Source organism: Poecilia reticulata, chromosome 17 (genome assembly GCF_904066995.2).
Source record: "Poecilia reticulata chromosome 17, P_reticulata-male-v2, whole genome shotgun sequence".
Lineage (NCBI taxonomy): Eukaryota > Metazoa > Chordata > Actinopteri > Cyprinodontiformes > Poeciliidae > Poecilia > Poecilia reticulata.
Genome location: NC_088846.1, coordinates 6,579,859 through 6,604,570, shown reverse-complemented (window position 1 = coordinate 6,604,570; position 24,712 = coordinate 6,579,859). Strand labels below are relative to the sequence as shown.

The 24,712-nt window shown below is 40.8% G+C and overlaps 1 protein-coding gene across 1 annotated transcript in view; it reads right to left on the bottom strand.

Annotated features, from left to right (window-relative positions):
* Positions 1-6,138: 6,138 nt before the first annotated feature.
* Positions 6,139-24,712, bottom strand: part of tnk2b (tyrosine kinase, non-receptor, 2b) — a 32,172-nt gene continuing 13,598 nt past the window's right edge. The window contains exons 10-17 of the mRNA XM_081598224.1: positions 22,992-23,086; positions 22,721-22,915; positions 22,421-22,512; positions 20,860-21,281; positions 18,640-19,833; positions 16,188-16,283; positions 12,447-12,577; positions 6,139-9,391 (exon numbers count right to left, since the gene is read on the bottom strand). Of these exons, the coding sequence (XP_081454350.1) occupies positions 9,388-9,391; positions 12,447-12,577; positions 16,188-16,283; positions 18,640-19,833; positions 20,860-21,281; positions 22,421-22,512; positions 22,721-22,915; positions 22,992-23,086 (2,229 nt within the window). The 3' untranslated portion in view covers positions 6,139-9,387. The remainder of the gene's footprint in view (positions 9,392-12,446; positions 12,578-16,187; positions 16,284-18,639; positions 19,834-20,859; positions 21,282-22,420; positions 22,513-22,720; positions 22,916-22,991; positions 23,087-24,712) is intronic.

The window sequence follows — 24,712 nt, the reverse complement described above, 5'->3', positions numbered from 1 at the left end:
ATGCCTTGCTAAAATATTCATTCATACCACAAACATCAAGGTTTGTGGAAAAGCGCTGGAGATTCTGGTTCTTTTTACGTGACCGCACCCTTCACCTGCCGCAGATCAGCCTACTGCACAAATTTATCATTTCACTGATGGTCCGGTAGACTCGGTTCAAATGGGGACCAAAACTGTGACGTTTGTTACATTTTCACACGGCACCGTGTCAACGGTCCAAACCTGTTCCCCCTCCTCGCCTGTGGTGGCGCTGCACCAAGACCCCCTGAAGGAAACGACACAAAAACCTCTGAAGAAGACATCGAGCGCAACTTCATTCATCATGAAATGTGAGCAAAAACTGGGTGCTGTAAGATACCAGCCGCAGTAGGATTTCTCTTTTGTCTTCGTCAAAAGACTGAGAGTCATTTCTCTCACTAGCGTTGAACTCATGTTTGGTTTGGTTGTATTTACACGTAATGCCACTCGCTATAGATCACTTCCTGCTTCTGGAGCCGTTTCCGGTCCACTTGACGTTCACATTTCCAAAGTTCACGTGAACCGAACGGAGACCTAGGTTTGATTCTGCATTCAAGCCTCCCCAAACAAATCAGACTCTATAGGCGGTTGAACTGGAGTTCGACTGAACAGGGCTGGTGTGAACACACCCTTAGAAACCGAGGCGCTAAGCTAAGCTAAGCTAAGCTCGTTTACAGCACATGAATGAATCTGTAAGTTTCTATTACTGGGTGTGTTTGGATCCTGGCTAGCTCTTAGAAGTGGAAGAGAAAAGGTTGGAGCTGAAATGAAGACTTATCAGAGCAGACAATGTTTTTCTGAGCGGTTATCGTTCAACGTCAGGGAGCTAACGTTTGCTAGCAAGTTTCTTAAGGGTTGCATTAGTGCTGGTCTATATTTCACTGAAGGAACCACGAATGTCAACATTTACCGTGACGTACGATCCTTTTCAGAAGCTGTACGCCACAAAGCAGCGCTCCAACATGGTAACGATCGCTGCCTTGCTAAAGGAAACTGAGGTTAAAGGCGCCGGATTGCCTCAGCATGCATCCAGACCTAAACACCACTGAGGCACTGACCTTTGATATTTCACATGCAGACCTGTTCTTTACAACACACCTATGTGTGTGCACTCACATCCATGCCTGATGTTCAGCAGATGGCACCTAATTTAGTAACATGGTTGTTTTTCAGGAAGGCTCTGAAAACATTTTACGGATAACGTTTATGAATTCACCCCTTGAAGCAACAGTGCATAAGTGGGATTTGTTATCTGACAGTCAGAAACGTTGCAGAGATCAGAGTGAAGTTCATTTGTTGCTGAAGGTTAGATGATTCCAGAACAACCTCCAAACACACGGGGACATTAAACCAAAGGCTACCTCCAGCCATAAGCACAATGATTAATTGATGTTTTCTCTCTGGAAGTTCATTAACGCGTTTGCTCCCTCAATGACAAAACGCAGCCCACCTTCCTGTTCTCTCACTTACTCACCCACCCAAGCGGACTCCTATAAGTGGGCAAGAGCATGTCCTCTCTCTGCTGTTATTGATCCGAGGTCTGAACAGAGGCTGCCGGACTTTTACAGATTGTTGAGAAACCAATAAAAGGAAAGAGTAAACAAAGTTTAACAATAAGTCGGACAGTGAAGTACGAGGGCAACGGGCTCGGGCCTTTAATTGCTGACACAATTCAGTTGTTCCTATAGAAACTTTGTCGGTGTTAACAGGATACTCTGTAGAAATGTTAGACCTGCTTTTATATCTAGACTATTTAAAACGATCAGTTTCTCTGATTTTACTTTTTACATGTACTTGTTTGAGTAAAATAAATATTGTTCTTTTATTCTATGAACTACTGACAACATGTCTCTGAAATTCAAAGCAAAAATTTAGTTTTTTTTTTGCAGAAAATGAAAAATGGTGAAAATAACGAAAGAGATGCAGCGTTTCAGACCTCAAATAATGCAAAGAGAAAACGTTCATGTACATTTAGAAACAACAATACTAATGTTTTAACTCAGGAAGAGTTTAGAAATCAATATTTGGTGGAAAAACAAAGAGGTTTTCAATGGGGTTCAGTGCAGTGGTTTATTCATTTCTTTCATATTTGTCAAACTGTCACTGGCAGATTATTTCCCTTATTAACAAATAATCCTGCCAGTAAAACTAGGACTGTTTCATCAGTATTAAGGACTTAAACTCCTAAATGTTGCTGAAAAGTTATTAGTTAGTTTAATCTCATTTCAAGCGGACTAAGACATTTGCACTAGAATCAAAAATACTTTGTAAGATTCGATGTTTTTGCAGTGAAGGATCTGCATTTTGTGGAATTTAACATAAACATTTCACCATGGCGAACAGGAATGATTTTCCACAAAGGGGCCTAAAGGGATCCAGCTGCGGATTCATGTTTTAACTTTACAGAAAACCGAAGAGCATTCGGAAAACTCCAATTAGACTGAACGTCACTTACGCAATTGTGACAAACTGTACAGAAATGTGTGGAAAAACTTAAATCTCAGCAGGACAATCGCCAACAATCCCCTCCAGGAGAGAGGAGCAGCTTCATCATCCATTTTATTTGCAGACAGCAACTGAAGAAGAAGAAGAAAGAAGAAGAAGAGTGAAGAACCGCCAGAGGGGGGTGAATATTTCTAAGTCACTGTAAAAACACCAAGACAGAAATAGACAGTGAAGGAGAGATGATGGGGGAGACTCATGAAGTGCGGCACAGCCCCGTTTCCCTCTCAGGCCAGGCAGCAATCCCTCCCTCACCTTCATCACTCCCCCCCATCCTTCTTTCTGCTCCAGCTTCTCAAATGAAACTCCTTTGCATCCTCCTTGCTCTGTCATGCTGTCACCACTCCGTCTTCCCGCGCTCCGCAGCCCCGCCTATCCTCCGCGCGCCCCGGGTTTGTGTCGGTGCCACAGTGGGCACTCGGCTTCAAATCCCGGCAACAAAGGAGATGTAAAAAAAAAAAAAGAGAGAGAGAGAGAGAGAGGGGTGACAGTTATGGAGATTTTTTTTTCTTCATATTTTAGGAAACACAAACAAAAACAAAAAAAACAAAGCAAAGAGACTGTGGGAGTATATGGACATAGCCTGTCACGTATATAAATACACATTTTCCAAGATGTCAAAGGGTTCGCTCTTATCTGTTGCTTGGCACTTCTTTTTGGCAGCTTCCTCTTCTTTCTTCTTTGTCTCTCTTCGGGGTTTATTCGCCGGCTTTTTCTTTGCAGTAATTTCTCCAGGGATTGCTGGAGGTTGCTGCTCCAGCACCCCAAACAACTGGAGGACCAGACATTAATAATTTGCCCCACGACGATGATACCGTACACACACAGAACAGAGAGATGAATGGGATCTCTCATTAGTAAGCAGGAGTTCCTCGTGTCCCAGTGTAAAAAGTGTGTGTGTGTGTGTGCGTGTGTGTGTGTTCGTGTTAAGGAGGATGGGAATTGATGAGGGATGGAAGAGAATCAAAGATGATTTGTGTTGGTGAGTGTGCAAGTTTCCAGCTCCTGCTCTGGTTTTTATTCCAGAATCGTTTTCAGGTTTTATCAGGGGCGCAGTGGGGTTTTTTTTTGTGTGTGTGTGTTTATTTTGAATCCCCAGGGACTGGGAACCAGCCAGTCGGTGAGCAAAAGAGCCCATTAAACCAACTTCTGGACCCCAAACTCTTCGGAAATGTTTTACGGCGCGGCCGTGAACAACCTGAAGGTCAGCAGATAGCCGGAGCCGCCCGGATCGATGGCGGTCACCACCGTGCAACACTTATAGAGAGGTTATTGTTTTTTTTTCTTTCCCAAGGCCAGACATTGTTTGAGAGTCGATGATTGTAAACATAAAGGTGGCCCCAACTGATTCAAATTGATCTGAACACACAAACACACACAGTCAGGCATTAAGGGCTTTCTAAGGGGACTTTAAATGCCTACTTGCTTACAGAGCAGTGCAACTCTGCAGAGTTTAGGTAAGAACCTGTTTATCAGGAGTTTCTCTCTTACCGATTCCAGTCACCTGATTATGGAGTCAATAACAAGATAAAGGTGTATGTGGAGAGTTTTGAAGAGTAAAAATTCACTCAAATGTAGTGTTGTTGTCTTTCGGCTCAAACTGTCAAATGATCCAAACCTTTTGAAAAACCTGTTCCCCTCCTCACCTGTGGTGGCGCTGCACCAAGAACCACTGAAGGAAACGACACGAAAACCTCCAAAGTGTTGTGTTCTGTGTTTTCTGTGTAGTTATTTTTGAGGTTTTCTGTGTTTAGTCCTGTCTTCCCTGTTGATTGCTTCCCAGGTGTGTCTCATTCCCTGATTACCCTCCCTGTGTATTTAAGTCCACCTGTTGTCTTTGTCTCTTGTCGGATCCTCGTCTAGCTTCGTATGTCAAACGTCAGTTGCCAGAAGCCGTCACAGTCGCACTGGTTAAGTCCTGTGGCGGCCGCTCAAGCTGCCTGTTTCTCAGTTCCAAGCTACCAGTGTGAGTTTAGTACTCCGTTTACTTGTGCTGCCGGATCCCGGACTGTCTGAGCCTGTGTTTTGACCTACAATAAATCTTCATCTTATCTCTCTGCCTGGGTTCAATGGCGTTATTCCTCACCTCATCATCACACATTATGACACAAAGAAGACACTTAGTGCAAACTCCCATCTGCACAGAATGTAAAAAACGTGAAGAGTCAGATTTTAGTGATTGTAGGATTTCGCTTTTGTAGTTGTTAAAAGACTTTTCTTCAGCCATTTCTTCCGATAGCGTTGGATTGTGGCATTTGTTTTGGTTGTGGTTACCCAGAATGCCCTGCGCTTTAGTTCGCTTCCTGCTTTTAGAGTGGTCTCCAGTCCACTTGGCGTTCACATATAAGCATTCAAACCGCACCAGAGTTCACTTTCGAGTTTGAACCGAGACCTAGGTTTTTGGGCGGACCAGAGTTCGCGTTTTTGGTCAGCAGCAGAGATTGATTGCGTGTTCACACCTTCCCAAACAATCTGGGCTTCCTGGGCAAATGAAAGAGTTTGACCGAAGTGGACTAAACAGAGCTTCGGTAAATGCACAGTTAGTCTCATCTGATGAAAGCACACAGCTGACATTTATGGCAGAACTTCAGCTCCTAGTAATGCTGTATGTTAACACATTATTGCCGTCAAAAGAACAGTGTCTGCTAGCATAGGTAGATACCAGCCAACCCATGCTAGTTCCCAGTCTATCCATTGATAACAGTTGCCTATCTGTGCCAGTCAGTGATCAGTCACCTGCCTCTCCGAAGCCAACACGTGAGTAGCCTCCATCTCATTTGCTAATGCTGGCCACTCAGTTACTGGTTCCGGTCCATCATGTATCAGATCTGGCTTTGGAACCACCAGGTGTGCAGCAGTCTTAATTCGGTACTAAAACCGCCATCTAAATCTCATGGTTGCTATGGAGACTTTGTGTCCCTAAGATGCCATTCTTTGCCGATACTCTCTTACAGTGAATTTGAGATTTTTACCCATCTTACAACTTTACTGGTTCCTCATCCAGATTCTGACTTCAAATAGCCTGGAAAACCTTCCTAGATTAAAAGGCACCACTTCTCTAAGGTCATTGCTGACTATTAAACAGTGCTAAGATATCATTTAGTTAAAATGTCTTACATTTTTAAATGAGGCAGCTACATCAATACTCTTTTAGCATCTCCAGTAAGTAAATTTCAACCACAAACTTTGTGTATGTGATGCTGAACAATTTCATCTAAGCTCCTTTAAACATTTTTGGGGTAGAAATCTGCCTTACTTTTTTATAATAATCACTTCTCCATCAACTTGAACTGATCTGTCAAATAAAAACTTCCACCTCTATCTTACTTTGAGGTCAATTGTACTTGCAAATCCGTCTGTGATCCACTATTATAACCTTCCTCAGTTATTGTGTGTTGAACTACTGTGATTTGGATTCAAAGTAAGTTTTGGTGGAATGAGTTTCTGTGAAATAATTCTGCAGAAACACAGAACAGCTTGTGTCAAAAGTGTGGCGATAAGAAGCCGTATTTAGTGTGTCCGACTAATTTATAGAAATAAAAATGTAGTTAAAACTAAATAAATGTCACTTTTATAAGGATTGTGTGGAGTTAAAGTAAAAACAAAAAGGCAAATAAATAAAAAAGTACTCCTTTCTTTAATAAAAAATACATCTGTAAATTCGGCAGCATAAACTTTGTTTCCATCAACGCCAAAAAGAGAAACAATAAAGAGCAACTTTACAGGAGTCTTTCAGATCAACACAGAATCCAAAGAGGAGAGAAACAGCAGAATGAAGAGAAAAGACTAAAGAAAAATAAGGTTCAACAGAAACAAAAAAATCTACAGAGATAAACATCTAAACTGGAGGGGGGGGATCACAAGGTTCACTTCAGTCCTAAAAAACAAAAACTACAGCAGCTCGTTGTGAAGACAAACAGCACATGAACAGGTAACATGTTACCTGAGAGTCCAAACCAGAGGATCAGCACAACACTGATGTTCTCTTCTGCAGGATCATCCTGTAACACTGGAAACAGTCGGTTTATCAGACCCAGTCCATACAGAAAATGGTCGGATGTTCCTGTAGGTTAGCTTATCGGAGACGTCAAACAGACCCGAGCGTCGGCCATCTTCCCAATGATCATACAGGTGAGTGGGTTGAACGCAAACCGTGTGACCCCTTACATGCCGCTTCTTTCAAGTCATTTAAAAGGACAGTTTAGATTTTTTTTAAAATGAGGTTCAGATTGGAGAAAAGGTTGATAACAGGAAACATCCCCGGTACTAGAACTGGCAAACCCACTACACTCTCAGGAGACTGTCCCCGTTTTGTCAAACAAGATCTGTGTTGCTAAAGCTAAATTACATAATTTAGCCTCTCTAAGCCATTAATCTTAGAGAGAATTTAAGCAGTTTTCTATAAACTTATTGTGTCAACAAGTAGGGAAACCATTGCTGATGACTGTAAAAAAAAATAAAAAATCTAAACTCTCTAAAATACTTAAGGTTTTTTTTCCATAAAGACTGAACAGTTCAGCCTAAATAAAGCTGCAGGGTGTAACTTTTATAAAAAAATAAAAACCATCACCATGTTGTGATATACGAAACCGATAATTTGAGGGAAAAAAATAAATAAAATGAGCTCCTCCGCTGTCTCCCAGTGCCAACTGGAAACAACCAATCATAGCCAGGAGGCAGGTCTTAGCACTGTCAATCAGGAATGTGTATACACCATTCATCCGCCTTTCCACTCCCAACCATCCCCTGCTATCTGCTAAGCTACAGCTCCTTCCTGATGGAGAATGTTGTGGCTAGTTAGCATAGCCACCGACGAAGGTGGCTGTGTCTTCCTGGGATGGCAAGTTGTTTCTCAAGCGCAATACACAGCCCTAAGACCCTCCCCTTGGCTCTGATTGGTTGTTTTTGAGATGTGCATTTCTTCACACCGCTGCAGCAGCTCAATTCTTCCACAGATCATCCATCTCATTACACACTGCAGCTTAAAAGGTTAGAAGTGGTGATTTAGCTGTAAATAACTCTCCATGTAGAACAAATCTAGGAGGCTGAAGCTCACAGCTAGTCTGGGACGGGACGGTTTTATGAACCCTGTCATGTTTGCAAAAGATTCCCCCTACAAGAAATGGAGGTCGGAGGCAGTGCGCCATCAATAATCTTCCTACGTGAAGTAAAAGTGAAGCGGCGTAAAAGAGCAAAGATTTATATGAAGAGTTCAAGTACATGTTTTGATTTTTTCGCACCAATTTACTTCTCTATTGGGTAGCTAATCCGACCAGAAATGCTCTACAACTCGTGTTCGTCTCCTTTTTCCACAAAGCAAGGTCATTGGCAACGCAGCGTCTCCTAACCTCCATTTCCTCAAGAAAATAAGAACTGGCTTCTGTGTGAATGTGACTGTAGCATTATGGTCCATAAAACAGCGTTTGCATATACCGCTCTGAGTTGGTTTACAACGGCAGAAGCCCGCTTTGGCCTCACTCCCTCTCAGACTCGCCGTTTGCTTCATCCTCCAATCAAAAACTGAGGCCAAATAAAGGAACCTTTTCAAAGAACCTCAACTCAAAAATTCTGAAACATCCATTTAAATTTTAACAATTTTCCCCCGCAGTTCCAACTTATTCAGTGCATCTGCAATACTCCTTTTGCAATGATAATACAGAGTGAAAAAAAAAACACAACGTTCCCCCCACAGTGAGTCCGACTTTGTCCTGCCAGTTGGAAATGATCGGCGTCGTAAAGCTGCTGACTGAAAGCATCGCAGGCCCGCCAGGAAGTGATGATTATGGAGCAAAAAAAATTTCACTCTCTCCGCCGTTATTAGCTGCCAACGCGGTCCGGGGGCGCGTGCGGAAAACTGCACAGGCTGAGGTTTTCGGCTGATGCATGGGAGTCCTCTCAGGGCGAAGTGCTTACGGGGAGGAAACCAGGGCCGGCTGTACCTGGAGGTCGGCAACATTCCACAGTGTGTGGCTTTCACTGGCTTTTTTTTAAGGGAAGATGCAAAATAAAATGTATTGTATACAATCTTTTCTTTAAAAAAAATAAAATAAAAATTATATTACTTTCTTTCCTCCCCGTAGAGTATTTTTTAAACATCATCTTCGTGTTTGTTTGGCTTTTTCTCTTCCTCCTCAACATCTATTCATTACTTTCCAAGAGGTTTTATTTGTTTCTATAAGCAGAGAGCGAAGCGAAGCACTGCACTGCGACTCACTTCCTTCCTCAAACTATAAAGTCAAAGTTTTTTTTTCCATTATTTGTAACCATGTTCCTTCACTTCCTCCCTCCACCTCGCACTCTCAAGCTTTCAGCAGCATAACTCTCAACAAACATCTCCTTTAAAATAGAAACAGAAATATTTCCTCCACAATCGTTCCCCACCAGCCGATTAAACACTTGATTGTGCTTTTCTTCTAAATAACTCTCCAGAATCAAGTGGTGATCCAGCTGCCAGCAGATGAGCTTCACCTTTAACGAAACGCATGCCTGCGGTTTGGGGTTTTGTGCCGACTCTGCGTTGTGAGAACATTATTCCATATTTTTTTGTTGTCGTTTGTTTCCTTTCTGTAAACCGTTTTAGCTCAGAGTGCCGTCTTTCTGCCTGGGACCGTTCCTTCCTCCCGGCCTGCCAAGACGGTCAGATTCAAGGTCTTTGTAACTAAGTGCAACAATTTACATGAACCATCCACATGAAAAAGTCAAACAGTGACTCGGACGCTTTTGTTTTCCGTTCCAGTGTCTGTGATTGTGACCGACGGGTTCATATCGAAGTTTGCCGGTTTGTGCTTCTCGTCTTCTGTTCTTGACTGAAGTCGACAGCGATCGGCTGAAGAGGAGAGTCCAGTCAAAGCTCACCGCCTGCGGTCATCATCTGCAAATATAAAGAAGCTTAAGATTAGATTGACGACGTTATGAGGTGAAATGCAGAGTCCAGTCAAATCACCTGTGACTTTTATATGGTTTTCTAGGATATTTCTCAGTTCCGAAGCTCCAAATTTTCCCACAAACCTCACTTATTGAGAATTTAACAGACAGACCAACTCAAAACAGTAAAAAGACGTGATGTGAAAATAAAAGAATACATGTTTCTTAATTATTAACCCGTTTTGCGTCAATTACATCTGAAAGTCCACCAGTCTTACGTATCTACAGAGTGAAATCTATTCTGCTTTCTAAAAATAGTTCAGACTGAATGGAGAGCATCCAAATAGTAATTTTCAAGTCTTGTCACAGTTTTTCAATTTGTATTCAAGTCTGGACTTTGACTGGACCATTCTAACATGTAAACGTGCTTTGATCCAGCTCTAGTCCTCAGGTGTCGGCCGTGTTCCTTCTTCTTCATGACGCTCTTTGTTCTCCGAAATGCGTCTGATACCTTCATAGAACAGCTTTGTACTGATAACAAAACCTTCAGGCGACTCCTGAAGGCAAATAATTTTATTTTGGGGTATCAGTGGATAATACAAATGTATGCTCCACATTTATTTCTGAAAAAATAAAAAAACCAGATAAAGACCTGATCAAATATATCGAAGTTTGTGCTTGGAAGGTGAACGAGTTGAAGAGAGCGTTTAAAGTTTTGCTAAAAGCGTCACATATATAGATGCGACTCACTTGCCTGTATTAAAACAAAAAATGCTTATTTACCTGAAGATATTTGCAACAGCTGTGATATAAAGAGGAGAGGAGAAGCGTTTAGATGTGAGGAGGAAACTGTGTGCACACTCTGAAATCAGAGGCCTCACATTTATCATTGTACACATCCAGCTTTTTTTTTATGGGCTCCAGGCTTTTAATGAACGTCTATAGACAATAGATTCTCACTTTTTACGTGGATCGATACCAACCGATTCACTGACGATTGAAACAGATCTGCTGCCTGCGCAGAGGCAGGCAGCAGATCATCAATGAAGATGATTTGTTTAAACGGTAAGCAGTCAGTCACTGCTGAGCTTTTCCTTTGGAGGGTTTGGTTTGCTTAGTCATCCAGTCATCGTTAAGCTGATGTTTATTTAGTGATGTGTTATTTTTTGTTGCATTAAGTCGATGCGCCTAAAGCAAAAAAAAAAACCAATCAGTGCCTTGAAGACGTATTCTGGCACCTTAAAACACAAACCTCTGTATTTGATTGCAATTTTATGCGATGGAACAACCTATAATTATGAAGAGAAAGGAAAACGTTCCCAAATCACCAACCAATTGTCTTCATAAGGCAAGTAATTAGCGCAGCGTCCACCGTTGTGCAATTTCATCTCAGTAGAAAAGCAGCTGTTCTACGAAGGCCTGAGAGGCTTTTTCAGAGAGCGTTAATGACCGAACAACATCATGAAGAAAAAGGAGCACAGCAGACGGGTCAGGGAGAAAGGTAGCAGGGAAATTTAAAGGAGAGTTGGTTCATAAGCTTAAACTTTTAACTTGAACTTCTAACTTTGAACGTCTAAAAATGAAAAGGGTAAAGGACAACTGAATCTGACTGGCAGGGAGATTACAAAAATAAATTCGCTTGGTGAAAACATACCAATTTTGAAAAAAATAAAATAAAGAAACCAAAACAAGGTTTTCGATAAATGTCTGCGCTAGGATGAGGTGGTTTTTTGGCCGTATCAAAATAGATTTGCAATGGAAACACTTTTTCGTATCACACGAGTCTCATGACCAACAGCTGGATGTTACTACCGACAGGAAGTGGTAGGAAGATGATTTATTTTTGTTTTGTTTTTTACACCCACAGATCTCTCACAGCAATGTACAGTTCATAAAAAGCTGTGTGTCATTTGAACGTGTTGAATCCATGGTCTTATGTAAATTCACCAACTACAATTTTCCCAAAATGCCGCATTCGTAGCCGCTCCCAAAGGGTTTGTTGCATCAACTCCTGAGTCAGATGCCAACGTCTCCTCTGAACGCTTATAGATGATGAGCGCTAGTGCCACTGCTGAATTATGAATATTTTTCATGTAACTGTTTACTTCTGCCATAATTTTATGACTTGTGGCGTGTGGTTTTAATTTAATTTCTCATTTAATGGAAAAACCACATTTGTGAAATTGTTTTTTCTTGACACAAACACAAAGATTTGCGCACTTTTGTAATGGAAATGAATCTACTGTTAGTCTCTAGACGTGTTTGAGTTTTTGTCAAATTTTCCGTTATACTTCACTTCGTCTGTGGTTGTGACGATGTTATGTGAAAAGTTCAAGGTGTATAAATACTTTTGCAAGACGTCGTATGCAGGTTAAGTGGACAGAAACCCGGTGGCGCTGTGAGCCTCTGCAGTCCGTGCTGCACTACTCTGCTCTGCGGCGCAGTGGAGGCTTCGCGCCTGTCGCCATGCATCACTGTAATTGGCCCCGTTGTTTAAAAGTAATGAGACCAATGATGAGTGAGTTTATTAGCAACCACATTCTCCCCGTTTATGCTGGATCTGTTGAAACTCTGTATCGCAGCCTGAAAAACACACACTCAGAAGGACACACTCCTCACAGTGCAGCTAAAACAGCTAAAAAATATATAAAAACACACTTTACATTTTCTTTTGCAGAAAGAAGACAGAATGTTTTCAGTGTGGCAGCCAGATGCGACACTTGGCCTCATTAACAAAGCACAGCGGTCATAGAAACATTGCATCATGCTGGTGCCAGACAGAGAAAACTTGCAGCTAGAATACTCAAAGAGAAGCTCAATAGTACGTTTTCCTGAGGCGGGTGTGTCAGCAGGAAGAACTGGGTCAGAAGTGACTGACATCAATTTCCAGAAACAATGAATAAATATTCAAACGGCACTGCCATCACAGATGGCGTGTTAAATCTGTGATACATGTATGTAGATTGGATGCTCATGTATAAATTAAATAAAAAGGAAGTCTCACTTTTGAACATTTGACCTAAAAGGTCTAGCTAAAAAAAAAAGTGAATTGAAAACTGCACCTTTGTCTTGTTATGGATCCATAATCTTCTAATATCTGAGTGCTGGCCTCCTCCAGGTTCCAGTCACACATCTCCAGCAGCTTTACACACTCGGACCTGTTCCTCAGACCCAAGCAGAACAACTGCTCCACCTGCAGAAAGGCACATCACACATCAAGCCATTGTTAGGCAAAAAAACAAAAAATACAGAGTCTCTTTTTCACAGATTTATCGTAAGCAAACGCATCAGAATAAATCGGAGCGCTTGATTTCTCCTTAGTAAAAGTGGCCACAATAATACTAAGCTAGGAAACTTTCTATAAACAAACAGCTTTCAAGTGTTTCAGGAACTCATGATCAATCATGGAACCTTTTTTGAAAAAAATAAAACAAAATCTTAGAAAGACGGACTGTGGGCACCGACATTAGCGTCGGTGAAGTCTGTGCTGATGCACCATGTTAGCATTGAGATGCTATTTTAGGTTTGATTTGCTTCGCTGATAAGCCAACTATACACAGCCATACATTTTTTCCAGCGTCCCATCAGATAATATTCTGAAGCAAAAATGAACCCCCACTGGGCCTAGAGAAGCAGCTTTGTCGTCCATTACCGTTTGTACGTGTCGCTTGTGTGGCAGGTCTACGGGCGTACCAGAACCACGCAAATACAAAGGTTCCACTCAGAACTATTATATGTAAAATAATACATAAAAGAAAATTGCGACTACTTGCGCTAAAAGGTTTAACTCATTAAAATCTAAATAATTAGTCAAAATTATCGCATTAAAGTTCTGCACATGGTAAAAAGACATGCAATGTTTTTTCCTCTTCACTGTCTCACATTTAGTCATACTAAACTCTGAAGTGGACTGAAAGCCTAATCAAAGAGGAAGAAGTCTGTCAGTAGAAGATTGGTTTTACTGATAACTACATTCTCATACCCTCTTCATTAGATCGTTTGCTTTTGTTCCAAGGTTGATGCACACAATTTGCATTAAAACACATTTATATCTGGGGAAAAAACACCATCTCCTCCTCATCCATGTGATGGCTGAACATTCCCAGACTAATTATATAAGATAAATCGTAAATAAACTGAATTTTTATAGAGCATTTTTAGCCATACAGACCACAAAAAGCTATTTGCACTTACACACAGTAATGCACTGTGCAATGTATATATTAATTGTTGCATTCTAATTGTCTGAAAGAACAAACATAACACCTTCAGGCTTTTGGAAATTGAACACAAGGATAAAACAGACCCGTCCTCTTCATTATATGTTGTGATATTAATGAATTTTTTCATGATTATACAAAAGAAAAGCAGCGTGTTTTAGGTTTTGTCTCAAAATACATCCACTTTTCCAAATTTTGCAAGTGATTATTTTGGTAATCTTGACTGACTAAAATGTTTTAAAAATCTTTTTCTTTATCTGACAGTAAGGAAAAAAGTATTTATAGTTGGTGTAAATATCTTTTTTTTAAGCTGGTTGTCTGTGGGGACAGTGTTCTGATTTTTCTCCAAGGATCAACAAAGCTGACATTATATATGAACATATAAAACACAAATTACATTTTTTATTAGATAAGGTTATTACAAAAAATCCACTCAAGTCCTGAACCAAATTGCAGTGACCCGTCGACCACAATTGGAAAATGTTCCAATATCGTCAATAGTTACTGGAAAACTACAGCAAATGATTCAGCAGCATGTAAAACCAAGCTTAGTCGCTGCAATAAACTAAAGTCGTAATTTCCTGCAAGTATGATCAATCTCTCACAACCCTGTGGAGGAAAATTGCCCTCTTCTACATAACATCACTTCAGTTCATTAAGGTGTGCAAACATTTATTTATGCAGAGGTCTGTTACAGTCCCACCATGGTTTTTCCATCAGGAGGGTCTCTGTACACAGTTTGTCTCTTGTCCTGCATTTCAATTAGAGGAAGCAAAATATGAACGCTAATCCACACACACTAGTTTGTATTTTTAAACTAGTAACTCTTCATTGGATTCCATTCATTACATTCATCCATCCATAACTATTTGTGCCTAACCTCAAGTTAATCCACACTTTAACTCTAACCTGAATCCTAAAAATGAGGTTCACTACATTAAGACCCCATTTTGTCCCCATAAACCCTTTTGATGTTGAGATCAGTGGGTTTATGGGGATAAAATTAGGTCCTAACAATACAAGGTCCCCGTAAACCCAATTGATCCCCATGAACCCCATCAAAGTTTACATACAGACACAAACACACGCACGCACGCATGCACACACACCGTTACTTTTTACTGTCATTGTGTTTTCTGTGAAACGACCTATGGTGAAGCAAACACTTCCTCTAGAAACCGAGTCTTGGCTGAGACCTATTAAATCTTTCATTGACAGTATTTGTGTGAAAATAACTGCCAGCTGTTCTTCAACATTCTTAGGGTGAAGATTGTCCTTGTTTCTTCTCCTGAGAACCGACAGTAACACATCATCACAATGATGTTGATGCTCATATCTTTTCCCAGAGGAAGACAGCTCTTCTAAGAAAGTTTTAGATTCTTTTAACTTTATTTTATTTCCAGGGTTTTCCTTAGCAAGCCATCAAAATCTGCCATTGTTGCTGCGGTATTGTTCTCTGAGCAGATGGTCCTTAAGGCTCCTATTCCTGATGGTGATACACACCAACAATTTTGTCTCACACACACACGCACACACACATACACAATCACAAGCCTTGAACCAATCATAACACAGGACATGTCTGGACCTGCCTTTCTCATTACAAACATGAGGAAAGTTGGAAATATTGCCCTGGGAAAGCAGAGATCGATAAATGATTAAGAGGGCAACAGCACCTAAGAAAAACAGAAGCCCAAAGAAAAGTAAAAAAGGCTAATGACTTGAACACCATTTTATAAATAGATGAAAGCAAAAGAAAACCTAAACTTACTTTGAACTTTTTATCAGTTAATCAACTGGATTGTTATTTTGAATACTAACATTTCACAATCTTTTTGACACAAGATTCACTAGTGGAAAATAATTATGACAACTCAATGGAGATCCACTGAGAAATTAGAAATATATGAAAACATCAGGATAAACAATTCAGTTTGTTTCTTTTTAAATAGATTTTTATACTTTCTAAAATGAAGTGACAAAACATTTCCTTTGTGTATGCTTCAGTTGTATCAAGGATGGATCTGCAGCTAAAACAAATATTTCCATCCAATCAATCAATACAGTGTTGGGCTAATCTTCTTACTAATTTTTGGACTACCCGATTAGTTAAAAAAAATGCTGGCTCAAACAGAATTTAAACCAGGGAAAACCAAACTATGTGACTTAGGGATGTCTGAGTTAAATATTTTTCCAATTATCTAGTATGTCTTTGGCTCATTAATGGTGCAAAGAGCCAGAGAGAGCAAGACTTCAGAAGACAACAAAAAGGATCAACATATTTCAGAAAAACTTGCTTCATCTTGCTGAGATTTCAATATCAACCTCTGATCTTAAACAAGCTGACGTACAACAAGTATTCCAGAAACCTGAGTGAAGGCTGGGATCTACAACACAAAGTTTTTACAATGCAGGGTGCTAACTGCACTACTAGCTAAAGACTGAAAATATCACTTCCATAATCATTTCTAAGTTTGGCTGAGTGAGCCATTATATTGTGATTAGTGCAAGTCCATCACTAAACAGTTACAGAGAGCAGCACAGATGCAGGATTGTACCATGCAGTGAATCATATGCTCTCACCTTTAGGTAATGCACAGCCTTCTGGAAATCCCAGCTGTTGTTCTGGAGGGCGGCTTGACACTCTGCTATTGTTACGCCATGAACAGCCTCCTGCACCTGAAATTGCACAACAGCAGCTTGACAAAAGTGAAATCTAAATCTACAACACACACCAATTCCAAACTGCTTTTCTCAAATATCTCAGAGAAAGATGTTTTTTTGTATAAACACCATAATCACATCTCCTGGTGATGAAATCATCTGTATTGACTTCAATCAATATTTTAAACAAATGTTAAACCCAACAACTGACTTGCTTTTCGCTTCACCCGCTGATGTGAGATTTGAGTGTTTCCATTGATCAGGGAGAAGTCCCACACCTCCCACTAAACTAACCCACATTAGTCTGAAGTCTCGTAATCATTTCAGCTCAATCAAACTAAACCAAACTTCAAAGAAATAACACTGATGGTGCTGTGTTACAGGGAGCAGAAAGCTTGCAGCAATTCCGCACGATTACCACCAAAAACAAAACAAAAAATCAATTGGTTAACTACCTAGTGCATGTCAGTGTCTCCCATTGATCTGCTGTGCGTTTTATGCATGGTGCTAAAATCTCACTGCACTGCTGTTGTGATCGGCCAAACATCTCTGTATCTGCCAGATCAATGGAGAGCTTTCAGCGTTTCCAACTGCCTCCAGAATAAAGACAATCAATTCATGGCTATTCATTTATCAGGATCAACTAAGAGGACACATCAATGTGGCTCTTTGTACACAAAATACAAAAAAAAATTAAGACGTGCAAGTCTGGGACAATTACCGATATGAAAGCATATCAAAGTTTTAAATGGTTATAGATTTAAAATACGCTAAAGAAGAACCCTCCCATCACACTCACACAGTCTGAAAACTGCAGTTTGTCTGTTAAGCAGCTAACTGTGGGCTTTATCAGAGTAGATAGCCTGACTAATTACCCAGCATGACTTTCTCTTTATGAAATCCATTTTATTATAAGCAAAGGAAAAATCCAGCAGCCCTCTATCTAGCTGACCAGCACTGAATGGTTGAGAAAGAGACAGTGTTGTGCTAATCTGCACTTCAGTTGCTTTGGGACTTTGTTTCATGTTTCCCTTTAAAATTATTCAAACATTGAGATGTTACTTTTTATAAAAACTTTTCCTTTGGAGATCCATAATTTTACCTTGATACCAACACATTTCTACTGCCAGGCAATTATGATTTGGATACTTATAAGTAGATGTCAAATTTCACAATGAATCCATGTTGCTGACAGCATTAATTTAATTTAGGGGTTTACCAATTAATTGATTACTGACATAATCAACTAATTCATTGATTAATCATTAACTGGAGGGTACAGACTTCACAATAGGCCAATTGTTGAAAAAAATATTTTCAGAGCAGTAATTAGACTAAACTGTACAAAAAATACATACATTGTGCATTTAGATAAAAAAATAACTGTTGTCTGTAAATATGCTCTATACAGAACTCCTCATGAGGCAGAGATTAGCTTTACCTGGTTCAAATTCTGTAAAGAAATCTCTTAAGGACCTTTTGCAGCAGTCATTTATCCTTTATTACAAAGGAATCCTATATTATTGTACTTTAAGCAAAAAAATTTACAAATAAGGAATTGAAATATTTGTATTTTATAAAATGAGCTGTTTAAATAGAAAACTCTGCTGAATTTGATCATTTCTTTATCTGATTAATCGATTAATCATCAGTATTACTAAACTAATTGTCCATTGCAGCCCATTAATCAGTTTGATTATTTTTTACAGCAGTAGGAATAATTACAGTTTTTATACATTAAATAATGCAGCTATATCACACCATATATTTTTGTGTCAATGTCATGATATTGTAATCTCAATCATTATTTGGTATTAATCAAATAAACATGAACTTATAACAAAAGATGCAAATTACACAAGTTACACAACTGGAAAGTAAAACTTCTAATTTTTAACTTTAAATGCAAACTGACCATAGTTTCGCTTTGCATAGCATATTATAATATCCTAATAATTACAATCTGGTTTACATTATATCCATATTATGTCTAACAAAGACAGGACAAACAAACCCTCTAACAAATATGCAATGTTCATCACTTTTAATTAGCGCGTCTAAAACTGACCATATATCTTCTCTAGTGTGGTATCAGAGGCCAGTGTTCAGAGCTATTGATGAGAGAAACAAGAACAGATGGTTATCTGGTTGAGGTCAGCACCTTAGCCTGGCTTTACAACAATTAATCACAGGGAACATTAATCTGGACACAAGGTCTGCTATAAAAAGCACAAAAACTCTCCCAGTGCAGCAGCTTCTCATCAATCACAGAGAAGCTCTGGAAGAAAAAAGCCTAATGAAATATTATATTAGCATCATGTGCTGGTTAAAGACAAAACGGTAAAACGGGGATCTTATAATCCGAACATACCATTTGGACTCTGTCCAGAGAGTTCCCTCCGTCTTCCGTCCGGCTTGAGGAAGAATTCACTGTTGGACCTGTCAGCCCATCTGAACACACGCGAGGGAGACTAACTGATGTCTTCAGCCCTGATCGCTGTGCGCTCATGCCAAAGTTGTTATTGCAGGAGAAGTTAGCCTTCAGCTCTCCCGGCTGGACGAGTCCCTGAACTGTCTGGGCGGTGACCACCAGGGGTCTCACGGTGGCCGTGTTGGCGTGCCGTGCGTGCCTGTCCTCGGCGCTGCTGCTGCCCGGGAGGTTCTCAGCCTCTCTGAAGAAACGTTCGAAGCGGTCGAGGTACGGCGGCCTCTCTGGCAGGAGGTAATAGTGCGTGTTGCTGACTTTCTGCCCGTCTCGGACGATGGGCAGGATGCAGGGACCTCTGTTGGAGTTGTCCCTACCCTGGGCTTGGATCACTTTGGGGGAGGCGTATTTGGGGTCCGAAGCAAAGCTGTGTGTGGTCGGCATGGGTTTGCCGGGAGAGGTGGAGAGGTAAGAGCTATAGGCATGTGAGGCCTGGTGGGTTGAGGGGCTAACGGAGCAGATCCTCTGCTGCAGGGAACCCACCACCGCACAGTTAGGGCTTGGCGTCCGGGAGTTGGGCTGGGACAGAGGGTCTCTGGGCGGGATCTGAGGCGGTCGCTCCAGGGTTGTGCCCGAAATGCCGTATGTGGTGTCCGACGGCATCGGGGAAACAGAAAGATCCCTCGACCAGCGAGCGGACGTGTAATCTCCCCGTTTTATAGGGCGAGGGGGGATTGGAACACGTGGGGGGATCTGAGGTTTGTCCTCATTGGTGGAGAGACGCTGCTGATCGTCCTGGGCGTTCTGAGTAGGACAAGAGGCTGAGATTTGGGTCCACTGACCAACCCCGCCTGTCGGGACGTTGAGCTTCCTCATGCACTCCTGCTGAAGTTCCTGGAAAATCTCTGCGGATTGGGAGAAGGACGGGGAGGCAGCGTGGCTGTGCTTGCCGGGAAGGAAAAGGTTGTCCTCCAGAACCGGTCTTTCTGGATCCTTTGAGATGAAGCCGTCACTTTCAGTCATCTGTCCTGAGGAGAGAGCTCCGTCTACGCCGTGGACAGCAGTCTGATTGTGGTCCAGCTGCTGCTCCGAGCTGGTAATGGAGCTCACCTTTGAGAAGAAAGGAGGTCGGAAGTTACCAACCAGAATTTTCAATCAAATCAAAGTTTCATCTGATAAAGTTATATATAGATCATCATGTCTTCCTGGATTTGACGATTTGTTTTCCTATTTTCCATAATCATTTCCTTTAGCTTCTCCATCCACTGCAGTTAATAGTTATGGGTGAAACTGTGGCTCAAATGTGAGGATAAACTCCTTGTTTGGCTTCAACTAATGATCGTTTTAATATTCAATTATTGTATTGATTATTCTGATTAATTGATTAATTACATTTTTTAAAATGGCATATTTTAAAGATTTTTTTATTAAGCCTCTTAAGCCTTTCTTATACAACGTTGCAAATATTGTATAAATAATTATGAAAAGATGCAAACAAACAATCTGATTACTTTTTCAAATAAGGAAATGAACTGTCTATTGCCTAAAATGCGTAAAACCGTAGTGCTCCTCTAGTGACTCTGAACCGGGTAAAGTTGAACTATGGGACTCGAGGTGATTTGGCTAAAACATATTTTACATACAAAAATTTTAATCATAAATGCAAATAGAGACATTCTGTACAACTTTGGTTTCATTACTGCTCTGCGTATGTTATTTAACCAAACAGTCTTTTTTTCAGTCAATATACTCCAGTTAATTATAAACTGATTACTAAATTAGTTGACCAATTAATTATAATTAATCTGATTAATCGTTTCTACCGTAACTCCTTGCAACAAAAATTTTACTCAGTTTAGCTCCAGAATATTTATCAAATTTTGTTAAAACTGCAATTTTTAACGATTGCAAGATCTGCAATTGTGTTCACTAAACACCAAATGATCTGCCCGATTCTTGTGCCTCTTCTGATTACATCGGCCGAGAAATAAACAAAGCAGAGTGAAATCCTTTGGTGAAATCCTGCAGTGAAAATCCATACTTCATTAGCCAGCTCTATTTTTCTAGTACATTTATTAGTAGAGAAACACACCACTGGTGAACACCTTTAAAAAGTTTACACAAACTTTCTTTGCTTCTTGGATTCACTGAAGCTACTCCGGTTTAACTTGCCTCCATGTCGTCTTCATCTTGGGCTACATCGTCGTAGGCCGGTGGTGGCGGTAATGGCCGGGCGTCCCAGTCTACCACCGGCGTGGGGTGCAGGGGCCGCGGCAGCCACTTGGACGGACTATGAGGCGGGGTCTTGTCCAGGATGTTGCCCACTTGCAGCGCTAGCTTTGCCAGCACTGGATTTTGGTTTTCCACCACGGGGGAAGGAGAGGAATCCTCCCCAAAGTCAATGAGGGACATGTTGCTGCTCGGGGTGTGGGCTGAACTTGAGGGCCTGCCACTCTGCTTGTTGGCAGAGACCCACGCAGCAGGTTTAAGCTTCAGACCTTTGAGCGAACCGGTTTTCCTAAGAGATAATCTCCTGAGCGCTGCAGAGGTGGAATCCTCGTCTTCAGTTACCGGATCGTAGCACGGTTCTGGAGATGAAAACAGATTCCACTCATTAATGGACGATGTTTCAGTATAAGTAACCGTGACGACCACATAGAGATCATCTGACACCAAAAACAAACAAAAAAAAAAAGATATAAACAGAAAAACGTTCCAGTTAAAGCACAAAAAGAATGATGGACACAGATAGAGAGATGAAGAATGATTTTAAGGAAGAAAAATTGTTAGGGGGACAGAACCACTGCAAACACAGCAAAGGAGAGATAAGAAAAACAAAGTGTGAAATGTACCTTTGAAGAGTGGAGCAAAGAGGGAACAGAGAAGACAGGAACAGTGGCTAAGAAGCTGCTGAGAGAAACCAGACTTACTCTTGATTAACACTGCTGGCTGAGGAGGCCGGGGGGGAGGCTCCTCTGCAAAAATAAATAAAAACAGAGCCGCAAAGAGAAAAGAGAGGGAGGAAAAGTAGCAACAGCAGAGACAGAAATAAAAAAAACGCAAAGGTCAGAAAGCATACTGAGGATTCTTTCTAAATTTTAGGTCAGAAAAAAGCAAGCAAAAAATATTTGGAGTGCCAAAACATCTCAATTTAATTCTACAAAATGTGGTTTTAAAGTGAAATCTGATCACTATTGGAACCTACCATGATCCTAATTTTATTATGAGGATTTTATGTGATAGGTCATCAAAAAATAGGACATAATTGTTAAGTGGAAGGAAAATGATAGATGCTCTTTGAAACTATTTTTTAAAAAAAGAGAAAAATAGGCCTTGCTGTTGTATTCAGTGTCCCATTCTGCAGCCAGCAGCTTTCAAACGTTCCCAATGTAGAGACAAGAATTCACCAGTGTAATTTAATCAAACTACAAATCCAATTGTTCCGTGTAAAAACAAGGTTCAGCCAGAAAACAAAATAAAATGAGTATAAAACAACATGCCCTCTACAATTTTCATATTTGATTTGTAAACATTTCCTTTCACCTCATAATTCTGATGTCATTTGTGCGACTCAATCACATAAAAAAAAACAACAAAAAAAATACACTGAGGTTTGTGGTCGTGATCAGATGTGAAAAAGGATACTTTTGCAAAGTTGTGTTTGTGGTAGAATACATTAACACTTTTTATGATTGGTTAAACCTCTCTTTGTGTGACTTTAACCCACTTTTGGTTCGTCCCGCCAGCTGTGTGGGCCGAGCGGCGCTGAGGTCCACTCCCAGAACATCAGGAGGATCCATGGGGTTCCCCAGGTACAGGCTGAAAGAAAGACAAGGACAGACTAACCATCACTGTCAACATGCTGACTTTATTCCAATCAGCAGCAGCAATTATTATATTATAATGTAGGAGTGCCCTCTGCTGGATAGAAGCCAGATTTTTATTCCCAACATCTCACAGAATGAGACATTTTTAAGAAGTTTTACATTCAAAAAGCAACTTATTTCAGCTGAAAGCTGCTTCTTACTCGTCGATCCTGTCTGGGAAGCCCCAGCAGCGGTGCGGGTTGGTGTCTCCGTGACCCGTGTGGATGAAGCTGTTCTTCAGAGGCCTGCTGATGTCGTGAGCCGACAGCCCTGCGACAGACGTTACCACGTTCCTGGGGAACTGCCCCACCTTCAGGGTTCGCTTGTTTTGCCCTCGCCACCAGTAATTCTCCGCCCTGAAACGTGTGAGCGAGTCAGTGAACCGCGACCAAACGCTCCCCGACCCTCGCAGTCCGAGTCACCGTCACCCACCTCCCCTCTATGATGGTGATGACGTCGTTGACTTTGATGTGAAGTTTGTCGAGCTCATCGAAGTCCTGCAGAGCGCACATGTCGGTAGGCATGGTCTGAAAGAGAGACGCACACATAAAGGCACTTAAAAGGGCGGTGTTGTGTGTTTTTCCAGGCACATAGTTTCATTTTATAAAGTTACATAAAGTAACTTTATGTTCAGCTGTTATAAAAAAAAAAAATTACATCTTGAAATTGAGACTCCGTTGCTTTAAAAACTCCTGCTCTTTCTGAAACTTCACCTTCAGGAAGTCATCACAACATGGCTCCTCTATTAACCCTTTAACAACATTTTACACCAGCATTTCACTGAGAAGTAACTTGTATAATTAGGTCAGCAGATGGACAGTTCCACCAGTTGTTTGCCAATTCCTGATGGCTAGGAGCTGAATGGGGGAGGGCTGCTCTTTGAGTCAGAAGCTAAGAAGTCTGGAAAATGTAGCTAAGTGGAGGAGCTTCATCCACCCAGGTGTTTGGCACAGCTGAGTGGTTGCCATGGATAGGCCTGTCATGATAACAAATTTTGCTGAGCAATTAATTGTCTAAAAAATTATTGCGATAAGCGATAATATTGTTTCAAGACCTTTTGACACTGATTTAATGGAAATGACATAATAATGCATGCGATTTCCTGCCATAGATAGATGACACTTTATTTTCAAAAGAACACATAACACTGGAACTGATAAACTAAATAAACAAAACAAGCAAAAGCAAAAATAAAATGGATTCTTAGTCTCCATTAACAAAAAATGTACTTGAATAAAAACTAATCAACATAAAGCCAAAGTGGAAATAAATACTGCATTCAACAAAAAGAGTGCAGATTATGAAGTCTGTATACTATATTGCCCTTCAGTAATCACTAGATTTAAATAGAGAAAACGGGCACATTCGACTACCTAATGCAGTAGTTCACACTACACCATTTTTTGCCCCTATTTTCCGCTTATGACAATCTTAGAACATTGGCCGATATAAGATTGTCGCTGGTGATTTTGTAACAGATCATCCTGCAGTGTGTGGTGGGTTACGGTAGATCGTCGTGGCCGCTCCGATCTAAATCAGGGGTTTTCCCCGACTGGGAGTTTAACACTGAATGTGACAGGTAGCAAATCAGAAAGGATTCTCCTCCGTGCTTTCTGAGGGGAAATTATGGAGGGAAATCCCAAACAGCTGACACGTCTCAACCCGAAGTCCAGCGGACATTGGAGATGATATGTGGAAACATTAATATTTGTTCAACATTTCGTGCAAAGAATATAGAAAAGACAAGGAGAGGAGTTGGAGCCAAATTGCTACCGCAGTTGATAAACCCGGTAAGTTTTCAGCTGTTCTAAGTTAACGTGACATAAATAGGTTATAATGATTTTCATTCAGTCAGGACTTTACGCTGACTCTATCCACATGCATCACAGGTAGATTCTAGTAAAGCTTTGATTAATGCCTGGTTTTAAAATTAGTTAACTGGACTTGTAGCCACTATTTTGTGACCTTGTGACTGGACACCACACGGCACGATCGAACCGTTATACCTAGGATTTCTGTTGGCTAATGTGTCTTTCAGGTTTAGAAAATGGGCCGACAACTCGTGTAATGTGCGCTGCACATTAGACTAAGGAAATGAGGAAGGGAGGGTCAGTGGAGAGCACCAGAGGTGAGTCTTTTTTCATTCAGTGTCA